The following is a 24,243-nucleotide window of genomic DNA, read 5'->3' on the forward strand; positions in this document are numbered from 1 at the left end:
TTGTAGATGGGCTCCCACGAACCTTGAAGAAGTTCGATACTATTTGGGTGATTGTGGATCGGCTAACCAATTCCATGCACCTCATTCCTGTGTGTACTACTTATTCTTCAAAGCGATTGGTAGAGATTTATATCCGAGAGATTGTTCACTTGCATGGTGTCCCAGTTTCCATTATTTCAGATAGAGGTACTCTCAGATCCGAGGGCTATGAAGTGAGAGTTGGGTACTAAGGTTGAGTTGAGCACAACTTTTCACCCTCAGACGTACGGGCAGTCCGAGCACACTATTCAGATATTGGAGGACATGTTGCACGCTTGTTTCATTGATTTTGGTGATTCATGGGATCAGTTTCTATCGCTCGCGGAATTTTCATATAACAACAGTTATCAGTCGAGCATTTAGATGGCTCCATATAAGGCTTTATACGAGAAACAGTGTAGATCTCTAGTTGGTTGGTTTGAGCCCGGCAAGGCTAGGCTTTTGGGTACAAACTTGGTGCAGTATGCTTTAGACAACGTGAAGGTGATTCGGAAGTATATTGGTGATCCGTATCATGTTTTGGATTTCAGTACGGTTCCGTTAGACGGTAATTTGACTTATGATGTGAAGCCAGTGGCAATTTTGGAGCGCCAGGTTCGAAAGATGAGATCAAAGGATATAACTTCAATGAAAGTGCAGTGGAGAGGTCGTCCCATAGAGGAGGCTACCTGGGAGACAGAGCGGGAGATGCAGAGCATATATCCTCACATATTTGAGGCTTCATGTATGTTTCTTGACTCGTTCAAGGACAGACGTTTGTTTAAGAGGGGGAGGATGTAACGACTCGGCCGGTCATTTCATGAGTTACCCCTCCGTTTCCCCCATTTTTGCTTTCTTATGTGTTGTTCAACTACATTTCATTGCATCGTGTCGGTTGGTTCGGAGTAGATTTGGAGTGTAATGAAACACTTAGTCTCTTAAGTTGGCCATTTAGTTGGAAAAGTCAACCGGAAGTTGACTTATGAGTAAATGATCTCGGAATTTGGTTTTTATGGTTCGGATAGCTTTGTTAAGTGATTTGGAACTTAGGAGCATGTTCGGAATGTAATTTGGAGGTCCGTGGTTGATTTAGGCTTGAATTGGCGAAATTAGAAATTTAGCATTTTCCGGTCGGCAACAGAAATCTTGATATAGTGGTCGGAATGGAATTTTGTAAATTGGAGTAGGTCCGTAGTGTCATTTGTGAGGTGTGTTAAAAATTTCAGGTCATTTAGGTGAGATTTGATAGACTTTTTGATGGTTTGCAGAATTTAGAAGTGTTGGAATCCTTAGAGTTGAATCTGAAGGTGATTTGGTGTTTCAGTATTGTTTTGAGTATTTCGAGGTTTGGTACAAGTTTGAATATTGGTATGTGACTTGTACGTATTTTTGGATGAGGCCCGGGGGCCTCGGGATGATTTCGGATGGTTATCGGAAAGTTTGGAAGTTGGAGAATGCAGCTAAAGCTGCTAGTTCTATCATAACTGCACCTGCGGTTAGGGGACTGCAGATGCGATGACCACAGAAGTGAGGAAAGGCCGCAGAAGCGGTTGGGCAGCGCAGAAGCGGGAGTTGAGGTGCACCTGCGAGCCCGCAGGTGCGGTGGATTGACCCTAGGTGCGAATGAGGTCTTTTAAGTGGATATCTACAGAAGCGGAGATTTGTCCGCAGGTGCGGACCGCAGATGCGATAATTTATCTGCAGGTGCGGAAATGCCTGGGCAGAAACTATATAAACCTACCTTCGCAAATTTCAACTTTGTTCCACCGTTTTTGAGATGGTTTGAGAACGTTTTGAGAGGATTTGAAGAGGGACTCAATGGATAACGCTTGGAGGTAAGATTTTTGAACCCAATACTCAATTCTATGGCATTATCTTACTTATTAGACTTGAAATTATTGGAAATTAAGGGTTAAAATTGGAGAATTAGGGCTTGGTATTGGAGAGTTTCCGGTGGGGATTCGAGGGGCCATTTAGGGTCCGATTTCGATGTTCTTTGTATGTATAGACTCATGGAAGGATAAGGATTCTAGTGATGAGATTTTTACCGAATTCCGTAACGTGGGCCCAGGGGTCGGGTTTGGCCAATTTCGGAATTTTTGAGTTAATTTTGTAATTTTTGTATGGGTTTAATTTCTTTAGCGTATATTGATGATAATATACTTATTGTGGCTAGATTCGGGGCATTTGGAGGCCAAATCGAGAGGCAAGGGCATCGCGGGCTAGAGTTTCGCTTGGCTTGAGGTAAGTAAAACTTCCAAACTTGGTTATGAGGGTCCAAAACCCCGAACTATGTGTTCTATGATTACTATTGAGTTGACGTAAATGCCAAGTGGCGGGCGTGTGGTCGTGCACCGTGAGAATTGTGGCCTAGATCACTCCATGGCACCGCTTAGTAACTTTTTCTTGTTGATATTCGTGTTTCTATCATGTGATTAAGTAAATATGCTGTGAAAACATACTAGATATCTTGTTCGGGCTTCACGTCGATTTTGTTGAGATCCGAGAGGTCATTTCTTGCTATCATATTATTAGCTTCATTGGTATTCTATATTCAGTCCTCTTCATGCATTTTATATCATGCTTTAGTATTGATTATTGTTATTTGGCACCTCATATTATTGTTCGAGCTAGTATCATAACATTGTGAGCCTGTGTGTGTAATACTGGAGAGTGACGACTGAGTGAGGCCGAGAGCCTGATTGTGAGTGATAGTTATGGGTCCGCCTGCACGCCGCAGAGGTTATGTTGATGATTATTATAGTGCTTGAGCTGTAGGAGCCCCTTCGGAATCTGTAATACACCCCCAGTGAGCACAATTGATGATATTGAGGGATGGATCTTCCCTGGACATAGATCTTGTCCGAAGTATTTATACCTGGAGATGGATCTTCTCCACAGGGCTGGAATGCCCTTCCTCGGTACTGGATAACTGCGGTCAGGGATGTGTATATATTCCAAGATGGATCTTCCCTGCCCCGGATGGCCATATATAGTACCGAGTGGTTGAGCACTTGTGAGAGGAGGTACACGGAACATTGATCATGCTATCTTTGCATTGGTACATAGAGATTTCTTGAGCTTTATACTCCGTACTTTTCAGACTGTATTATTTACTGTTGAGTTTCTACTTGAATTGCAAGCATGTCTACTTTTCTATACAGTTTAATTGTATTACCTGTTGAGGTTTGGTTCGTCACTACCTATTAGTCCATAGTTTGGACTCGTTACTTACTGAGTTGGTGTACTCACATTACCCCTTGCACCTTGTGTGCAGATCGAGGTATCTCGGGCCACGGTAGTGGTTGGTGATCATTTTAACTGTGGACTTTCCTTGGAGATAGCGAGGTAGTTGTCTGGCTTTCTCCTTCCTTATCTTCCTCTTAGTGTATAATGTTGGCTATTCTCAGACTATGTTAGTCTTGCTTCATTTCGAACAGTTGTAGTATTTTGATAATGACTTAGTGACACCCGAGGTCGGGCTTATATTTTTTTCCTCTTTGTTAAACTGGATTTATATCTTTATCGGATTTCTTTTGAAAAATGGTTTTTCTCAAGTTTTAAATGAAAATGTAGTTTGTTTTGGAAATGAGTTGGCTAGCCTAGTTTCACGATAGGTGTCATCACGACCGAGTTGGTTTTGGGGTCGTGACATACAAATATCGGGTTGGTTTGGTCTCGAATTGTCTATTTTAGTTAATTTCAAACCAGACATATTATAGTTGGGTTCTTTTACATGCCAAACCAAATTAAACCAATCCATTACCCGTTTTATTTTCTGTTTGACTGTATTTGTTAGTTTGGTGTGGTTTATCAGTATCCTTTGTACACCCTAACCAACGATGATGAAATGAAAGTATGTTATTGTTTAAAGTGCTTTATCGGCGTAGTTCTATTTTTAGATAATATTTTGAGCAATTAGTATTCAGCCAAAATGAAATGGATGACAATACTGTCCTATTTCTAATAATTAATTGTACTTTTATCCAAATACAAAATGAAAAATAAAGTTGTCTCATTTCGAATAGCTAAAATTATTTTTGGCCATTTAAACTTCAATTAGATTCCACGAATAATTAAAAACTATTTAACATGATGAGTGTATATTAAAATATTTTGTCTATAAAAGCATGTTGATTTGCGAACGTTGTTTGACGAGTGTTGAATAGTAGCTACAAATAATAATTAGATAAATTATAATTACTAGGTTCTAAGCTATAGTGATTTATGAAAATTCCTCTATCTTTTACCCAATAAAGCCCAAGACAGAATGAAAATTATTGTGACCACACTCTTTGAACTAGTATAACAAAGTTATCATTATACATTATTTTTCTGCGCAAAGCAGAGTTATTATCACAAATAAAAATCACAACTATTTTCTTCTATCATAAGATGGGAGAATCCTTGTCCATTCTCTCTTTTTATTTAAATTAAAAATTCAAACTAGCACTTATAAATGACGAATACAATAAGAAAAGACAAGAACAAGAGGTATTTTCTCCCGCCCGAAAATGGTGATATTGAGTTCATATATAACAAGGATGAGAAAGACCGAAGTTGAGTCCCCAGAGCTCAAACCTTCCATTAATGAAATCATAGTAACCTCCCTTCAACGCCAAATTCTTATTCACCAATGCATCGCTCACAAATGGGTATGTCAGCAGATTGGCTAGTGATACATTCACAGCTTCCTGTAGTTTATTCAATCGCATTATTATGTAATAAATTACTAGTTGATATTTAGAAACAAAAGTAAAAAAGACAATTAATGTGAGAACACTATTTTACCTTCTCACAGCATTTAACTTGCTCTTCAAAAGTTTTATCCCCATGTTCAGCTAGCACTTTGGCCTTGGCAGGTAATCCAATTTTCACCCAATCCTCAATAAAATCACTAAATCAACACATATATATTTATTTCTTGAATTAGTAACATAACATAATTAATTGTTAAGTTAAACGTTGTTTTCTTTCTGTTAATTTGTAAAAATTCAGTTACTTAATGATACATACTTTGATTCAGAACCATCTTCTGGGAGTTCCATGAGAGCCTTAATACCTCCACAGGCACTATGGCCAATGACTAAAATATTTTCTATGTTAAGATGGAGAACAGCGTATTCTATTATAGCTCCTACTCCCGAGTATTTTATCTGTTGCAATCCAATTCCAACACAAAAGTCCAGTAAATTAACTAAATGAATATAGAAAAGAAAAAAGAAGCTAATGTATAAAATTTAAACTAATAAATGACCTTGTCATAAGGAGGGACCATGTTGGCGATGTTTCGAGCCATAAAAGCCTCGCCGGGCTGAAAATTCAGCACATGGGATGGACTCACTCGTGAATCAGAGCAAGCAAACACCAGAAACTGTTACATTGTTGGATACTTTTATTTTCAGCTATAGAAAATTAAATTACAAAGTAAAAAAAAATGTAATATAGATCGTATACCTTGGGCTCCTGTCCTTTCTTGAGTTTATCAAACAGTTCTGAGTTTTTGCTGATACATGAAAGAAATTAGTTTATTAGGAATTGTCATTTCAAGGAATTGTTTTATTTAATTACCATTGTATGAAAATTAAAGACACATTTTTAACATGTTAGGGAAAAGAAAAAGAAGGGAACAAAGGGGCTTTACTCATATATCTCTGTTTTGAAATAATAAAAACCAGTCTTGATCCTTTGAACAGGGTCGAAGGATTTGCAGCCTGTCGTTTGTAACTCAGCTGTGATTTCATCAATTCTTTCTGCTACAACCGGTTCCAGTTCTTCATTCTCACTTCAATTGCATGATTTCCAAATCCAACACCCATAATTAATACTCTTGGTTTATTAAATTACTACTTAAGTAAGAAATGTATATTCTTAAGCAAGTGCTATTATGTACCACACTGCATCTATTACTTCTTTAGTAATTATTACTCTATAGTGAATACAAAATTTATATAAACATATATGTTACAATATAGTTCAACTACGTAAATATATATATAATCTTTTCTAAGAATAATCATTCAAATATAAAATAATTTTCAATAACTTATCATTCAAATATAAAATAAATTTTTAATAACTTTTATGAAAAACTGTTTAAGCATCTAGATATTTGAAAATGTTTTTGTCGAAGAAGTTTAAAACACAACTTTGAACAAAATTAAAGGAACGACTTTGGTTCATTTTCTAAATATTTAAAAACGAAAGTATCTTACGATTCCTTTTTAAAGCATATTTCAGTTAATGTTATAAATACGATGGTCCAAACCTGAGGAGGTTCTGGAGTGAAACAATGGCCTTCTCGTAATTTCCCTTTGCCATGTCTTCTCTCTCTGCAATTTTCCATTTTTATCGGAATTTAGCAAACATACTTTTCTCTCTCTCTTTCTCTAATTCGACTGTATATGATGATTCAAAAGGTAGAGATTGGGGGGGGGGGGGGGGTAGAGATAGACATTAAAACAGTTGGTGAGTGGCTTATCTGAAATATGTCCAGAAACAAAATTATAGGTCGGTATAGATTTCAGAAATAGCAAAAGAGAAACTATGATAATCCCAATGTTTTAAAAGGTGCGAGTGTAAGGTGAGTCATTTTATATATGTCAGTGAGGCGTTAGACCCATAAATATTTAATTTTTAATATTTTATAAAATAATATAATTATAATAAATATTTTTAAATAGGTAAAATTGCATTAAAATTGAAGAAAACTATAAATAAATATAAAATATATATAGATGTGCTCCATTCCCATAACAAACTAGTCAAAACAATCCATTATATGTTGCTTATAAGAACAAGTAGTTTGAATTGAAAAGAATATAGGTTTCTACATGACAGAACAAAAAGAATGACTAACATTTGAACTTTGAAGCTACTGCTATGGATCGAGGAGAATGAGATTTCTTTGTATTTGAAAAAAAAAATTAATTGTTGGTTTCTTTTGGGAGATAGTAGCAGATTAGTAGAAAAGACAAATAATTGAGAAAACCACAAATTAGGGCGTCTAGCAATAATATAAAAAAAAGGTCTTGACTTTGAGTAATTACAATCTAACTTTTGAGAATTTAGATATTATATTAAGGACTTATTCAGAAAATTTATTTTAATTTGAAAAAGTTTATTTGGCTTATGCCTCACTACAAAAACTCGCCTCAACGTCCGAGCGTACGCCCCGAATTGCTGGGCGTATGCCTCTTGAAACTTTTGCCTCGGACCATTTTTGAGCCCTGGGGCTCGCTCCGAATACGCCGTTTAAAACACTGGATAATCCCTAAGGTGTACATGTTTAGCACGAAGAAAGTTACAAGCCAAGAAAGACGTTATGAATAGCACAAAGTATTACATAATATAAATTGTGTGGTAGTCATCACATTTGCAGGATTGGCTAGTGTACGAGGTTATTTTATGGATTCATTAATTTTTCATACAATAAGTCAAATTAAAACCCCATTCACATAACATTAAAAGGCTAAAAGAAGGCCCTATTACTCGTTTGGCAAGAACTTTTGACATGTCCATGTTGGTTGATTTTCAAGTTTATTCAGAGCTACTACATCCACATGAAAGAATTGAAGAGCACTTAAGAAGAAAATCGCTTCCTTTTTCTCTCGTTTTTATTCTCTAAGTTCTTCACGTGCATTCGAGATAACAACTAACTTAATTTTGGAGATTAATGATAACAAGGTTAAAGAAGAATTAATGATAAGAGAGTCACGTATGCTAGCAACGCATTGTTAATAAGATTTACTTGGCTGGATAAAAAAATATTAAAATAATCTAATTAAGTTATATAAATATGTAAGTATTTAAATTTTTGCATAGAATTGATTATACTCGGAAGAAATAGGTTGTAAAATCTAGTCGCCTATAATTTTAATCAAACTATATTTCTCAATGTAAATAATTTTTATATTGTATCATATCGACCAACGAATATATATAGGTAAGCTTAAAATGTGGAATTTGTAATAATCTTAAAATTAAAATAAGTTAATATGCTATAACATATAAAAATGACTTGATGATGTAAAAATTCAACGGTATACACAATAAAAAGGGCAGCACAGTGCACTTAGTTCGCGCTATGCGCGGTGTCCGGGGAAGGGTCGGACCACAAGGGGTCTATTGTACACAGCTTTACCCTGCATTTCTGCAAGACGCTGTTTTCACGACTTGAATCCGTAACCTTCTGGTCACATGGCAACAACTTTACGGTATACACAATGTAAACTCTAATATAAGCTATATATACCGATCAAGACAAAAAGAAAGAAGATAATTAAGAATAGGTGAGAAGGTATATTTATACCAAAGTGGGGTGATGATGGGAGCAGCGGCGGAAAAGAAGCTGAAGAGTTATTAAGTCTCGCAAAAACAGAAGGGAGAAGAAATGTGGGTGGGAAATTTGGGTTTCTTTAGCCTGCAATTTATACTTTCAATTAGCTAGTAACTAGTAAAACTAGTTGCCGTGTCCTATCATCTTTCTTTGTTTTTGCATACAAGTCATTATCATCTTTTTATCTTACGTTTTAGGTATATTACATATAAGCCAAACAATAAAACTGTTGAAAACGATTGCTGGACAAATAAGAATTTCAATCCATTCGATCTAGATGACATAACTCGCCTTAGTCATTTTATTTGTGAAACATGCGCTGGGTCGAACCGCCCTAATTATAGTAACCTTTTAGTGATCACCATATCTTAATTAGCTACTAATGTAAGTGGATTTAAAGATTTATTAATTTAAAGTGGAATTTTTTTTTGTGATATATTAGTGAATTTAAATATGTGTTAGCACGTTAGTTACCAATTTACCAGATAACCAATGAATATTATAGTTTATAAGTACTGACCTCATTATATATATAATTTTCGGTGTATAAAATTTAAATTCATTGTAAGTTTTATGCCTAGCCAATAAAGTCAAGTTAATTTGGTCTGCGTGGAGAAAGGTCTTTCAGTCTGCGTCACTTATAAATGCACAGACATCCTCATTGTTTTTTTTCTTTTCTTTTTGGGTTCAAAAAGATATATATATACTAGCGGAAGTAAAGCCCGTGCTGTCGCACGGGCCCAACATAGTACTATTTTAATTGGTATTTTCCCAAAATATACCCTGTAAATAATTTTAATTTTAATCAATATTCTCAAGTACTAAAGGAAATTTTTTAAAATATTTAACTGCTTAGCTATTGAATATCTACTATTTGAATATGCTTAATGAGCCAACTTTCTCGAGATTGAACATTAAATACCAATCGGCAATTCAATAAGTTTAATTAAATTTTTAGATATAGTTATTATATTTAAATTTCGCATAAGATATTAAAAATAACTATATATAATAAGTGAGTGTAAGAAATATTTTTAGACGGAATATTAAAAGAAGTTTCCATCATTTCTTAGTTTTGCACGATAGTCAAATCAGATTCAAACGCTAGTAATGCAAATAGACATATCACTTACAACTCAAGAAGTAACTAAATTAAAATATTGTAAATTGTCGGTTTTTTACATAATATATATTCTACTATAACAAATATAAATTAAATTAATAACTAAATTAGTAATTAGCTTAAATGTTAGTATTTAAAAATAAATAAACTCATGATAATATAAGGGTTAACAGTTTAGAAATAATATCGTAAAAGTTAAATTAGAAACTAATTTTAAAATTGCAAAATTAATGTAAAATTTTACAATAACTTTTATTTACATAATATTAATTTTATTAGAAAAAATAAAGGTATTCACCTTCCTTCATATTGAATGAGTTGGCGCCCAAATAATTGTACTACTATTTGGAAGCATTACAAACTACTTAAATGCAAAATGTAGTATTGTGATCACGCCCAACTATGCCTTATAAAAAGGGCAATGCGGACGTTGCAAATATAATCCGAGTATTACGCCCAGGGTCGAATCCACAGAGAGTTAACCTATCAATCACTATCTTTAGACCCACTAAACTCTTCAGAACCAGCTTCCCAAATGTTTGAATCACAAGTTGATGGTTTCTATAGTAATTAAAATTGCAAGTAAATTAAACAGCTGTAAACTAAAATGCTAAGGTTGTAAACAATGATGAGAAAAAGCTAAGGTAAAGATTTCTCCTATTGATGGAATCCCTTCTGTTTATGCGTCATACAAATTTACCAACACACCTCTATCAATCATGAACACTTTTCTTACCGTAAATCTCTCCCGAGTAATCACAGTAATATACTATTTCACTCTCCCGAGATACACTAGCTAGCTTTAATTAACACAGTTCACTTAAGATTGCACCCAAGGCTTCGTTATCCCTAATCCCGCCTTTAAACCCGCAGTTATAGATTCCTCTTATACTTTAGGAGTGGTGTTATTCAACAATAACCTAAATATGCACTCTCTCCCGAGTTATGCACACTAAATAGGCACAGCTAATTGAGGATCCTGTCAATTAACTACAACAAGAACATAGTTGAATAAATAAAGATTGAAACTAGCAATTTGTATTCACATAAACCAGAAGTTCATCCCCCAATAGGTTCCATCAAAACCTTAGACAAGGGATTTAGCTACTCATAACTATGGGTAAACAAGATAAGATAATATTCATCATAATCTAGCAATAAAAATCAAAGAAAAGAAGAAAGATGTTTTTGGGTGATCTCTCACAATGGTTTTTCTTGCTAAGAAACTCTAAAAATCAATACATGCCTCTCTTGGGCGGAGTCTAGTGTTTAAAATAGGGTTTTGGGCTTAAAATCCCGTGTTTTGCACTTTAGTCCCTGAACTTTCCGCCTCTTGCCGCGGTTCTTCCGCGGTCGCGGTAGAACCGCGGCCAAACATGGTCTCTGATCTTCCTTCTATCCGCGAACATCCTTCACCGCGGTTCTACCGCGGTCGCGGTGGAACCGCGGTAGACTCAGTTTTATGATTCTTCAGCCTGTTTTTGCGTGGTTCACTTGGGATATTTCATGGTTGGCCTTTCTTTCTTCATTTTTCACTCCAAAAGTGCTCCCTAACCTTCCTTAGTCATATATAACCTGCAAATCATTAAAAGCACTAATAAGAGCATTTTGTTATCACTTTTATTATCAAAACTATGCCAGAAGGCGGTTATTTAGGGTCTGAATAAAGTTAAATTCACCTATTATCAACACCCCACACTTAAACCTTTGCTCGTCCTTGAGCAAGCTAAACCACACTTCTAGGCCTACCCATTTGACGCATTACCCATGTATGTCACACCTTCCATTTTGACAGAACAGCCTAAGAAATGTGCCGGTCACACCCCAGTTGCAGACTCTACTGCCATGACACACTTGCGCTCACTCTAGTTACTCTAACAGAGGTGAAGACTTACTTTTTCTTCCTGAGTCACATTCCCTCACATAAAAAAAATCTGAGAGCATTTCCACATGCATAAAATTTAAACACAAGGAATCGAAGATATCAAGAATTCACTCACTCTCAAAAATAACATTCATATGCCACAAAAGATGCACCATAAGCTTGCCCGTAGTGTACTACTCTACTAATGGAGCTCATTCATTCTAGGATCAATTAGGACTTTATTTGGTTGTAATGTAGGCTGAGGGACGGTTAGGATACATTTAGATATAAGAGTGACTACACCTCCCCAAGCACTTTAATACATACACTTTAATATTTAAAACCACACTTATGTCAAACCAAAACTCCACCTTCATATCAATGTATATTAACTCCATACTTCTTTAAGCACAATTACATCAAAAGTCACCGCCACAAGAAATATTCTTCACAACAATACAACTCTTTTTTTTTCTTTCTTTTTCAATTCAAGTGGCTCTTACATTTTTTTTTAAGAAATAGTGCACCTTTCTCCTTATTTCATTAGTTTCACTCAAAAGCCAAACCAATCACCCCACACTTTAACTTTTATAAAGTTCATAACAATTCAAGTGCTCATGAGAGGTGAAAAGGTTCAAAAGATGGTTAATTCAAACAAATGGGTAAGGCTTGTAATGTGGTTGCCAAAGAAACAGGATTACAGGCTCAAAGGGGTTAACTACGATACATAACAATTAGGCGGGTAAAATATAGATATCTGGCTCAACAAAGAAAATGCCTATATCACATCCAAGACTGAACAAAACTACTATTTCGCTTTGCAAACACACGGGGCAAGTTCTAGGCATCAAATGCAATGCACAGAATACAACAAACCTCACACACACATGGCACATAACTCATTCTGAATCAGTTTATCAACACACTCATACAAGCGTTCGAACAAGGCAAGATGTGCAATATTAAGGCATAGATTTATAAGTCCACAACTGAGCCCAGACTTCACACTCTCAAGTTCGTTTTAGTTGTTTGCAGGTGTGTGCATCACGGGTAGAATTCTAGCCTTTACCTATCTCAGTTCTAACTACAAACGGAAAATCTACCTAACCCGGTTCAAGCAAAACCCTTGAAAAAGAACCGTGGCCAAAAGAAAAACTAAGGGGGACTTGCTACACTACCTAACTAGAGCATTACACAATGCCTATGTACAGTACACATATAACTAGAGCAAGTCTCCCACCCCACACTTAAAAATAATGGCATGTCCTCATGTCATATCAAGAAAGTAAAGAGCAGAAGGGTAAGAAGACTTCCCTGAGACTCAATCAGAGTCGGAGACGGTGTGGGGATCCACATGGCAAGCTCTCCCCAGAGCACGGAACCAGGCCATGAACTTGTTCTCAGAGCGGGCCTGCCTCTGAGACATTGCATCCATTCGTGTGTGTAGGCCATCCACTGAGGCGCGGAGATCCGCGACCTCTTCCTACATGGAACGCAACATAGGCCTGGTAGACTGAGATCTGGCGAAGCCTTCCCCAGTATGGGGGCGCCGAGAGGGTCCCGCACTATCAGTCGATCTCCTGGACGGTGAACTCGGAAATGGGTCAGCATCCTCATCATCTATCACAACTGTAGCACGTGTACCCCTGCCCACTCTGATGCGTGAAGCGCGGAATGGTGCTTCAGGTGCCAACTCTCCATCGGCAGGACCTGTGGGGACCCCCCTCCGCAAGCACAATGCAGTCACCAAGGAAGGGAAGTAAAACCCCTTTGACAGCAGTGGTCCCCGCAGGACCATTTCGTCACTAATTACCCGGGCTGCATCAAAGTCCTTCTTCGTCACGAAACACCATGTCAATAATGCTCTGTTGAAGTTCACATCAGTGGTGTTGCTGGATGGCATGAACCGGCTGCAGATGACAGTCAACCAACACTTAGCCAAATGCGTGAAAGAATTGGAATTCAGGGTGCTTTGGTCTTTGATCCAGGTGGGGTGCCCCCCAGCACAAAGTACATCCGTCAGAGCCTCCCACGTGACACATGGTCTGTCATGGTAGAAATCAACGTCGCCCATGAACTGGGGCAGCTGCAATACCTGTTGGACAGTCACAATAGAGGCATCTACCACTATGCCTCGCACAATCACCTCCCACAGCATATGTGCAGGGCAGTTCGCGTAAAACTCCCTAACAATCATCCGGTTCACCGGGCCGGGCGGATCAAAGAGGAATTCCATTTCCCTCCTCCGAATTTCTTCATACATGTCCTCCTGTTCCACGCGGAGGGCTGCCCGGTCAATTTGAATCTCGTGAATGAAGTTCTTTCCAGCCTTCGCATTAAAATCATCCTCAGCTCGTTCCGATTCAAACCGGGACTCGTCAAATGTCAGCTGGAGGGATGTGCCCGCCCCTCTCCTTTACCTTTTACGTGCCATAGTACCTGCAGGGAGTCATAAAAAAAATTCAACTTCATCGTAATTAGTGCCAGTCAGATGGGTACGCAGACATCGCCACCGTATGGCACCAAAACAATGCCCCCATATAATTTTTCATGACAACCAACCGCACAAGCGGGGTAGTGAAGGTCATAACCTCCATAGGCTTCACAACAGAACTACTTACCACATTCTGCCAACACGACCCCACACTTACTCCCGTGCATATCTTTCCAAACATAAACAACACCCCCTATCCTCGAGTACAACAATCCCCAATTAGGGGTGGGTATAACCCGCTCCGCAATATCACAACAACTCCAAAATTATGGCCCACATGGTGCCTAACAACAACTATTCCCAAAAGATTAGATTTTTTTTATGTTTATGTTATGCTTACAACAATTTCGTGAGTTGCCTCCCACGGAGCGCCTGATTTAACGTCGCGGCACGACGCAGGATGAGCGCATTTAAGGCTCGCTCGACCTCTGTGGTTCAGTCAAGTGTAGTTCAGACCCTTCCTTAAGCTCGCTCATACCCACATACAACTTCAATCTCTGACCATTGACCCTAAATGTACGAGAATCATTCTCAGTGGCAACTTCAACCGCTCCTGACGGGAAAACTTCAACTACTCGAAATGGTCCCGACCATCGTGACTTCAGCTTGCCCGGGAACAACCTTAGTCTTGAGTTGTATAGCAATACCATGTCCCCAGGTTTGAAATTTCGCTCGACAATGTTTTGATCGTGTAGTTTCTTCATTCTCTCTTTGTACAGCCTTGTACTCTCAAAAGCAAGATACCTGAATTCCTCGAGCTCATGCAATTCTGTGACTCTTGATGTGCCCGCAGCTTCCATATCTAAGTTTAGTTGCTTTAGTGCCCACCACGCTTTATGCTCAAGTTCTAAAGGTAGGTGACATGTCTTCCCAAACACTAACTTGTATGGTGACATACCAATTGGTGTCTTGAAAGCTGTTCTGTAAGCCCAGAGTGCATCATCTAGCTTCCTTGCCCAATCAGTTCTTGTGGTGTTTACAGTTTTTGTTAACACACTCTTGATTTCCCTGTTGGATACCTCAACCTGTCCACTAGTCTATGGGTGGTAAGGAGTAGCTACCTTGTGGCGCACATCGTATTTCATAAGCAACTTCTCGAAGGCTCTATTGCAGAAGTGAGTGCCTCCGTCGCTAATAATCGCCCGTGGTATCCCAAAGCGGGTGAATATGTTCTTCTTTAGAAATCCCACCACCACTTTTGCATCATTTGTGGGCAATGCTACAGCTTCCACCCACTTGGACACATAGTCTACAGCAACAAGGATGTATTTATTGCCATAGGAGCTGACGAAGGGACCCATGAAATCAATCCCCCAGACGTCGAACACTTCTATCTCCTGAATTGGGTTCATGGGCATTTCGTGGCGCCGGGAAATGTTCCCGGTGCGTTGACATTCATTACAACCTTTCACCCATGAGTGCGCATCTTTAAATACAGTCGGCCAGAAAAATCCGGCCTCTAGCACCTTCGCTGCTGTCCTGATCCCTCCAAAGTGTCCACCATAAGCCGATGCATGACAAGCCTGCAAAATAGAAGATTGTTCTATCTCGGAGACGCATCTCCAGATTGTGTTATCCAGGCATATTCTAAAGATATAGGGCTCATCCCAATAGTACAAGCGGCTTTCACAAAAAAATCGTTTCCTCTGGACCGATGAAAGGTCGTGAGGGACTATACCACTGGCTAGGTAATTGGCCAAGTCCGCATACCATGGCGCTTCCTGATGAGTGGTGGCGAGCAGTTGCTCGTCTGGAAAAGTTTCCAGAATTTCCTCAACTTCAATTGCATTTTCAGATCCCTCCAGTCGTGATAGGTGATCAGTGACTTGATTCTCAGTGCCCTTGCGGTCACGTATTTCAAGATAAAACTCTTGCAGAAGCAGCACCCAACGAATCAGGCGTGGCTTAGAGTCTTTCTTTTCTATTAAGTATCTGAGAGCAGCATGGTCAATGTATACAATTACCTTTGATCCTATCAAGTAGGACCAGAACTTGTCGAATGCGAACACCACAGCTAGCATTTCCTTTTCAATCACTGTATAGTTCAACTGGGCTCCACTCAGCGTTCTACTAGCATAGTAGATTGGGTGCATCAATTTATCTTTTCGCTGGCCCAGCACTGCCCCCACTGCGTAGTCACTAGTGTCACACATTAGTTCGAACGGTTGCTCCCAGTTAGGGGCAACAATGATGGGTGTTGTGACCAGCCTCTGCTTCAGCTTCTCAAACGATACCCTGTAATCATCAGAAAATACAAACGGGTGATCTTTCTCTAATAACTTACAGAGAGGATTGGCGATTTTGGAGAAGTCTTTTATGAACCGCCGATAAAAACCGACATGTCCAAGGAAACTCCTGATTGCTTTGACCGAAGTTGGTGGAGGCAGCTTTGCTATTACATCAACCTTTGCTCGATCTACCTCTATTCCCTTGCTTGACACCCGGTGCCTCAGAACTATGCCTTCTTGTACCATGAAATGGCACTTTTCCCAATTCAGCACCAGATTTGTCTCGATGCACCTTTTCAGCACACGCGTCAGATTCACCAGGCACTCATCAAATGAATTCCCCACCACTGAGAAGTCATCCATGAACACCTCCATTATATCCTCAACCATGTCAGTGAATATGTCCATCATGCACCGTTGGAATGTGGCAGGTGCATTGCATAGGCCAAAGGGCATCATCCTAAAGGCATAGATGCCATAAGGGCATGTGAAAGAGGTCTTCTCTCGATCCTCAGGTGCAATGGAAATATGATTGTACCCTGAGTACCCGTCCAGAAAACAAAAGTGTGACCTCCCTGCTAATCTATCCAGCATTTGATCAATGAAAGGAAGTGGGAAGTGGTCTTTCCGGGTGGCTAGATTCAACTTTCGATAATCCATGCAAATTCTCCAGCCTGTGACGGTTCTCGTTGAGATTAGTTCATTGTTGTCATTCTTCACAACTGTCATGCCACCCTTCTTAGGCACACATTGAACTGGGCTAACCCAGCTGCTGTCAGAGATTGTGAAAATAATTCCCACATCTAGCCACTTTATCACCTCCTTCTTCACCACCTCCTTCATATTCGGGTTCAGCCTCCTCTGATGTTCCCTGGAAGGTTTGTGCCCCTCTTCCAGCAGAATCTTATGCATGCAGTACGCGGGGCTGATCCCCTTGATATCTGCCATGGTCCACCCAATGACAGTTTTGCATTCCTTCAATACCTGTAGAAGTTGTTGAACCTGCACATCTAACAAACCAGATGAGATAATAACAGGTAGAGTGGAGTTAGGCCCCAGAAATTCATACCTGAGGTGGCCTGGCAATGGCTTTAGTTCCAGCTTCGGTGGTTCTTCAATGGATGGCTTAGCTGGAGGAGTCTCCCTCTTTTCTAAGTGTAGGGGCTCAAACTCTAGATTTCTTTCCCAAAACCCTCTACCTTCTAATGTCAACACCCATTCTGCGAAGTCCTCACCGTTCACTTCCTCCAAATTCATCAAACATGCAGCGAGGGGATCCTCAATCGCCAACACTTCATCATCAGACTGAACGATTACATCCACGACATCAATAAGAGAGCAACTTGCGAACTCACTTGGGCGCCTCATAGATTTCTGCACATTGAATATAATCTCTTCGTCATTGAGCCTCATCTTAAGCTCTCCGGTATCACAATCAATAAGAGCTCTCCCTGTGGCTAAGAATGGTCTTCCTAAGATGATAGGAATTTCTTCATCTACTTTGCAATCCAATATCACAAAGTCAGCAGGGAACACGAACTTCCCCACCTGAATAAGTACATCATCAAGGATCCCAAATGGACGCTTCACAGTCCTGTCAGCTAGCTGCAACAACATAGAGGTGGGTCTAGCTCTCCCAATGCCCAACCTCTTGTAAATGACCAGGGGCATAAGATTAATGCTGACCCCTAAATCACAGAGTGCTTTCGCAAAAGCAAAGTTTCCAATAGTACATGGAATAGTAAAACTCCCGGGATCTGAGAGCTTTTCAGCAACAGGTCTAGTTACCACTGCACTGCACGTCTGAGTAAGTGTCACCGTAGCCAAGTCTTGGAAGTCAAATTTTCGGGACATTAAGTCTTTCATCATTTTTGCGTATCCAGGCATCTCCTTTAAAGCTTCGATCAATGGAATATTTACCTGAATTTGCTTGAGCATCTCAAAGAACTTTTTGTATTGCTCCTCCTTTTGGTGTTTAGCCAACCTCTGCGGAAATGGTGCAAGAGGTCTTTTCTTCCCAATCACTTGGGACTTTTCTTTCTCAGCTACTATCTCTACTACTGGCTTTTCATCTACTTCAGCAACTTTCTCGTTCTCCTGCTGAGTATTCTTTTCTTCCTGAGCAGGCTGGACTGTCACTTCTGTCAGCCTTATGGATTCATCCAGCTCAATGGGTACTTGAATAAGTGTCTCAGCCTGTATATTGTCACGAACTCTCTCCTGCTCTTCATCGAGATCCCTTCCATTACGGAGACTCACCGCCATCAGCTGTTTCGGGCCCTGATCTTTAGGATTGATTTGGGTATCTGCAGGTAGCGTTCCTTGAGGACGATTATTCAGAGACATTGAAATTTGTCCCACCTGCACTTCAATATTTTTGATAGCTGCGTCATGTGCATCTACTCTCTCATTTATCTTCGCAGTGGACCCAATAACCTGCTGCATCTTTGCTTCCAGTCTTGCAAACCCATCGTCCTGTCTTCCACCATGCTGCTGCTGAGGCGGGTGGTACCCCTGCTGCTGATTGTTGTACCCCTGGGATCTAGGATACAGAGCCATGTTGTTGGGGGGTCTCATACCTCCCATGTTTCCGGCGTTATATTGTGGCGGAGGTGGTCTGTATTGTTGTTGAGTTTGCTGACCCCAGTTCTGATTTCCCTGTCTCTGACCCCCATAGTTAGCTACATAGTTCATATTTTCAGGGTGCTGATGATGATGATCAAGCTCTGTATTCCAAGGATTACCAACTGGTTGACTAATGCAAGATGTGCACAAGCCCCCATTGGTAGTGTCTACTATGTGTACCTGCTGCTTCTGTCCTGATTCCTCCACTTTTTTGGTGAGGATGCTCATTTGTGTCAGGAGGGTCGCCATATTTTCAGCCATAGTGTTCGAAGGATCAAGGGGCACTGAGTGTACTACTAGAGGGATGGGTGCATTCCTGGATGTCCATCCCGAATTCTGTGCCATTTTATCAAGTAAACTCTGACCTTCTCTCCATGTCTTGCTCAAGAATGCCCTACCAGCTGAAGCATCCACAATATTCTTCAAGCCATCCGACAGTCCTATATAAAATCGTTGTCCCAACATCTGTTCTGAAATACCATGATGTGGACAGATAACCAACATTCCTTTGAACCTGCTCCATGTTTCATGCAGTGTCTCCATTGGTTTCTGCTTGAAGCTCACGATCTCATCAATTTGTTGGGCAGTTTTGTTGGGTGGATGAAACTTGTTATGAAACTGCTTGACTAACTCATCCCACGTTGCTATAGAATTTTTGGGGAGTGAGTTTAGCCAAACCTGTGCAGCTCCTGTCACCGAGAATGGGAACAATAATAACCTGATAGCCTCTGGAGTGACATTGGGCTGCCTTTGGGTCTTGCAGATCGACAGGAAGTTCTTCAAGTGTTGCTGAGGATCTTCAAGTTGTGTCCCAGAAAAAAGTCCCTTGTTTTGAAATAAGTGCAGCATATTATTTGTGATCTAGAACGACTCAGCTTGTATTGCAGGCACAACTATGGCAGTAGCTAAATTGTCAGCTGTGGGTTGTGCCCAGTCATACAGTGCACCCTCGGGCACCAAAGGTGCTGCATCTCTGACATTCAAGTTGATTTGCTCATGCCTGCCGTTTCCGTTAGGGTCGATTGCGTCTCCCATGTCAGTTTCGAATTTGTCTTTTTGTTGAGGTGGTTGAAGTCTTCTGTTGGCACAGTTAAATGCCTTAAATATTTTCTCAGGGTCTGCGAGTCCTTCAAGTAGTTCTCCAGTCCTCGTAGAGTTTCTAGGCATACACCTGTGCAACCAACTCAACAACCGTCAAAAATTTCAATCAAAAATTGGGTGTAGAGAAACTGCCTACGCGAAGAATTTTTGTATTTCTAGCAATGGTAATTGATAATTCCGTTAACTCCCCGGCAACGGCGCCAAAATTTGATCACGCCCAACTATGCCTTATAAAAAGGGCAATGCGGACGTTGCAAATATAACCCGAGTATTACGCCGAGGGTCGAATCCACAGAGAGTTAACCTATCAATCACTATCTTTAGACCCACTAAACTCTTCAGAACCAGCTTCCCAAATGTTTTAATCACAAGTTGATGGTTTCTATAGTAACTAAAATTGCAAGTAAATTAAACAGCTGTAAACTAAAATGCTAAGGTTGTAAACAATGATGAGAAAAAGCTAAGGTAAAGATTTCCCCTATTGATGGAATCCCTTCTGTTTATGCGTCATACAAATTTACCAACACACCTCTATCAATCATGAACACTTTTCTTACCGTAAATCTCTCCCGAGTAATCACAGTAATATACTATCGCACTCTCTTGAGATACACTAGCTAGCTTTAATTAACACAGTTCACTTAAGATTGCACCCAAGGCTTCGTTATTCCTAATCCCGCCTTTAAACCCGCAGTTATAGATTCCTCTTATACTTTAGGAGTGGTGTTATTCAACAATAACCTAAATATGCACTCTCTCCCGAGTTATGCACACTAAATAGGCACAGCTAATTGAGGATCCTGTCAATTAACTACAACAAGAACATAGTTGAATAAATAAAGATTGAAACTAGCAATTTGTATTCACATAAACCAGAAGTTCATCCCCCAATAGGTTCCATCAAAACCTTAGACAAGGGATTTAGCTACTCATAACTATGGGTAAACAAGATAAGATAATATTCATCATAATCTAGCAATAAAAATCAAAGAAAAGAAGAAAGATGTTTTTGGGTGATCTCTCACAATGGTTTTTCTTGCTAAGAAACTCTAAAAATCAATACATGCCTCTCTTGGGCGGAGTCTAGTGTTTAAAATAGGGTTTTGGGCTTAAAATCCCGTGTTTTGCACTTTAGTCCCTGAACTTTCCGCCTCTTGCCGCGGTTCTGCCGCGGTCGCGGTAGAACCGCGGCCAAACATGGCCTCTGATCTTCCTTCTATCCGCGAACATCCTTCACCGCGGTTCTACCGCGGTCGCGGTGGAACCGCGGTAGACTCAGTTTTCTGATTCTTCAGCCTGTTTTTGCGTGGTTCACTTGGGATATTTCATGGTTGGCCTTTCTTTCTTCATTTTTCACTCCAAAAGTGCTCCCTAAACTTCCTTAGTCATATATAACCTGCAAATCATTAAAAGCACTAATAAGAGCATTTTGTTATCACTTTTATTATCAAAACTATGCCAGAAGGCGGTTATTTAGGGTCTGAATAAAGTTAAATTCACCTATTATCATATTGTATTTGCTTTCTTTCATGAATTTATAATTTTAATTATTAACTTAATGATATAGGTTGAACTTAAACTTAGAATATATTTATATATAAAAATTATTCTTTATTTAGTGAATTTATTCTGCTATATTTTTTATTTAGTGAATTTATTCTGTTACCTTTTTTTATATTTAGTGAATTTATTCTGCTATGATCTAACTTGTCAATTTTATATATTCAATTTTAACGGTCGATTTAACATATTTGCTATTCAAACTCAGCAATTAGAATTGCATAAAACTTATTTATTTAATTGATTTCAAATACAATTTCCTTTTTAATTTCTGTGCTTGAAATAAATGAGCTGCCAACTATACTTGATTTAGAAAATTTTAGATTTGGTTGAAGTATTTGTATTATGTGCTTATAAACTGATGCAACTTTCAAGGAATAGTGGTCTAAGAATTTTTTTTTTTTTTGGTTAATCAAAGCCACCTTAATGTACCCCTACAATAATAAAAGTAACTAATAGCGAAATACATGTACGAGAGGAATGTGTTGTCTAGCCTTTCCAAAAAAGAAATTGTAAGATTTGATAGACCTCAATCTCTACAGTTTGTGAACTTATGGACATCTAATATCCTCCTACGTACATCTTATGGACATCTACTGTGTATTTAATACAAGCCAAATGTGAAAACAGCTGCTGAAATACTACTGAAAATTGATCGACAACAAGATAGGAAAATCTGAAAACGAGAACAGATAAATAGAAAAATCTGACAACAAGAACAGATAAATGGAGAATGGTAGATGAGAGACAAGCTATATATTGCTACCAGTGGTTTTGTGTCGGTAGAAGTATCACATTCTGACGCGGTTCGTAGCTGGTTGAAATCTTCTTGAAATTTTCAGGAGTTGTAGTGTTATTTGTGATATTTGTTTAGTTGTTTAGCATGTACTACTGCAGAAGCGGATCAAGGATTTCAAAAAGATGGGTACACCATGACGACGAGCTTGAGACAACTCATGGATGCAAGATGTTGAATATGTAATTCAAGAATCGGTAAGCTAAGGTTTGAGAGTCGTACAGGATGAGATAGGGTGTTAGACAAGAGATATTGGATGATAATGATTTCTTTATGAGTTTAATGGTTAACTATACAACAAATATGAAAATACTTTTTCTCTCTCTAGAAGTCAATTACCTGTAATTATATGTATATAACAAGCGATTGATTTACGACCTCTAAAGACATAAGTGATATATTACAATAGATAAAATTTCTTTATACTTAATTTGCTAGAACATATATAATCTAAATCTTCAGTAAAAGGGAATATCAAATTTCGAAGAAAAAAAATAGAAAATAAAGAAACAGGAGGGAATAACATAGGTAAGTTGGAAAATAACAAAAAGAAAAGAAAGAAAAAAGAATATCCTCTGGGGAAAGTGGGGAAAACGAAAGAAAGAAAAGAACAAGAATGAGTAACAAATTTTGGAAAAACCAAAAAAGAAAGGAAAGAGTTGAAACAAAATAACATTGGTTCGTAAACACATAATGGCCATATTTGCGAATATAATAACCACTTCTTTCTTTAACTAAAGTGTGCCAAAAAACTTTTATTTTGATGGTTCCGAAGTAGATATTAAGTCAAATATTCAGCATATTAACACAACAATTCATAATTTGGGGGAGAGAGCATGGGGTCCTGTTAATAATACTTATAAGTATAGATCCACCTTTGTGTACTAGCGTTAGAGTACGCACGTTGCACGTGTATTCTATATTAATGAGAATTTATTTTTGAAAATAAAATAAATAATATTCAAAAGATGCATTTGTGTTATAAAACAAAATTAGTAAAAAACTGTAACTTCCAAAATAATACATGTTAATCATGTTTAAGGGTATAGATCTGCTCTAATGGTTCTTCCTCTAGTTTGTTTTAGCACTTGCTTCTTTGCACAAAAATACTATAGGACTACTGAGTAGATAAAAGGTACAAAGATCGTTCTCCTTTACATAAAATTTGTGTATGATAGCTTACCAATGACTAGAAATTTTTTAATCTGCATCTACTCAGTTTATGAAAATACTAAAACTTTTGTCCTTATCATATTCAGGCCCTAGGAATCACATACGAATTTTATTTATATCTATATCTATACTGTATTAAAAATATGAAGTCCTTTACCCTTTTTATCCTTTAAATACATATTTCACATTGAATAAAATAGTAATTTATTTATTTTCTAATATTTAGGACTTTGAAATTGACTAAGATTTTGATTGTTAAATCTTTCCTTATTTGAACTAAGTACCAAGTTCTAAAATTTTAGACTTTAGATTCAAATAAGATTTCTCTTATATAATATTGTTCTTTATTTTGAACTATACAGCATAATTATATTTCCTCTCAAATTAATTTTGCTAATATTTAGAATTAGCAATGCTGGAAGCTAAGCAAAGCCATAAAGCTGGCTGTCTATGCGTGAGCAGAGTTCAGACCCGGAGGTGGTGATTGAACTCACCGCAAAGTTCACTAGCGAGTAAGATTATTTTGGTGAATGGAATAAGTACCGGTTGCTCGCTGCAGCAGAGTTTGAAAAAGTGCACGATGAGTTTGTTTGACCATTTAGCAATGAATTAGTGTTTTATACGGCATATTTAACAAATATTAGTTTGAATTTGCTAGCAGCCATGTGTGTTTGCAGATATTCAAGTTCAAGTTTCCTAATTAAAAAATAAGGTACAAGTTTGGAGGAAATAATATTTTTGTATATTTTCTTTTATTGAGTAATGAAGAGCTTCAAATTTTTTGAACTTAGATATAATTCAGTACAGAAAACTCCAAAAGGATCTTACACAAGTGCACAAACCCACCAGGAAAATAAATAAACCAAGAATATTAAAGCATATTTGATCGTACAAAAAATAATTAAATTATATTTTTACTATAT

General features: G+C 38.4%; 1 protein-coding gene across 2 annotated transcripts; it reads right to left on the bottom strand.

The window, feature by feature from the left end:
• Positions 1-4,286: 4,286 nt before the first annotated feature.
• LOC107815797 (carbonic anhydrase, chloroplastic-like) lies at positions 4,287-8,442 on the bottom strand. Of its 2 annotated transcripts, XM_016641429.2 has the most exons (8): positions 8,330-8,442; positions 6,287-6,350; positions 5,663-5,803; positions 5,476-5,524; positions 5,276-5,392; positions 5,035-5,174; positions 4,810-4,915; positions 4,287-4,712 (listed from the first exon to the last, which is right to left on the bottom strand). In XM_016641429.2, the coding sequence occupies exons 2-8, from the start codon at positions 6,337-6,339 to the stop codon at positions 4,548-4,550; spliced, it is 771 nt and encodes a 256-aa protein (XP_016496915.1). In that variant the 5' UTR covers positions 6,340-6,350; positions 8,330-8,442; the 3' UTR covers positions 4,287-4,547. The 2 variants fall into 2 exon arrangements, with proteins under 2 accessions (XP_016496915.1, XP_075105751.1); XM_075249650.1 differs by lacking the exon at positions 8,330-8,442 and having other exon boundaries at positions 6,287-6,518.
• Positions 8,443-24,243: the final 15,801 nt, after the last annotated feature.

This window comes from Nicotiana tabacum, chromosome 3 (genome assembly GCF_000715075.1).
Source record: "Nicotiana tabacum cultivar K326 chromosome 3, ASM71507v2, whole genome shotgun sequence".
In the NCBI taxonomy this organism is placed as follows: Eukaryota; Viridiplantae; Streptophyta; class Magnoliopsida; order Solanales; family Solanaceae; genus Nicotiana; species Nicotiana tabacum.

Coding starts and splice junctions, on each gene's coding strand:
- LOC107815797 (XM_016641429.2), bottom strand. CDS start 6,339: ATGGCAAAGGGAAATTACGAGAAGGCCATTGTTTCACTCCAGAACCTC. Junction 5,804..6,286: donor TCACTCCAGAACCTCCTCAG/GTTTGGACCATC, acceptor ATGCAATTGAAG/TGAGAATGAAGAACTGGAAC. Junction 5,525..5,662: donor TTCAAAACAGAGATATATGA/GTAAAGCCCCTT, acceptor TTCATGTATCAG/CAAAAACTCAGAACTGTTTG.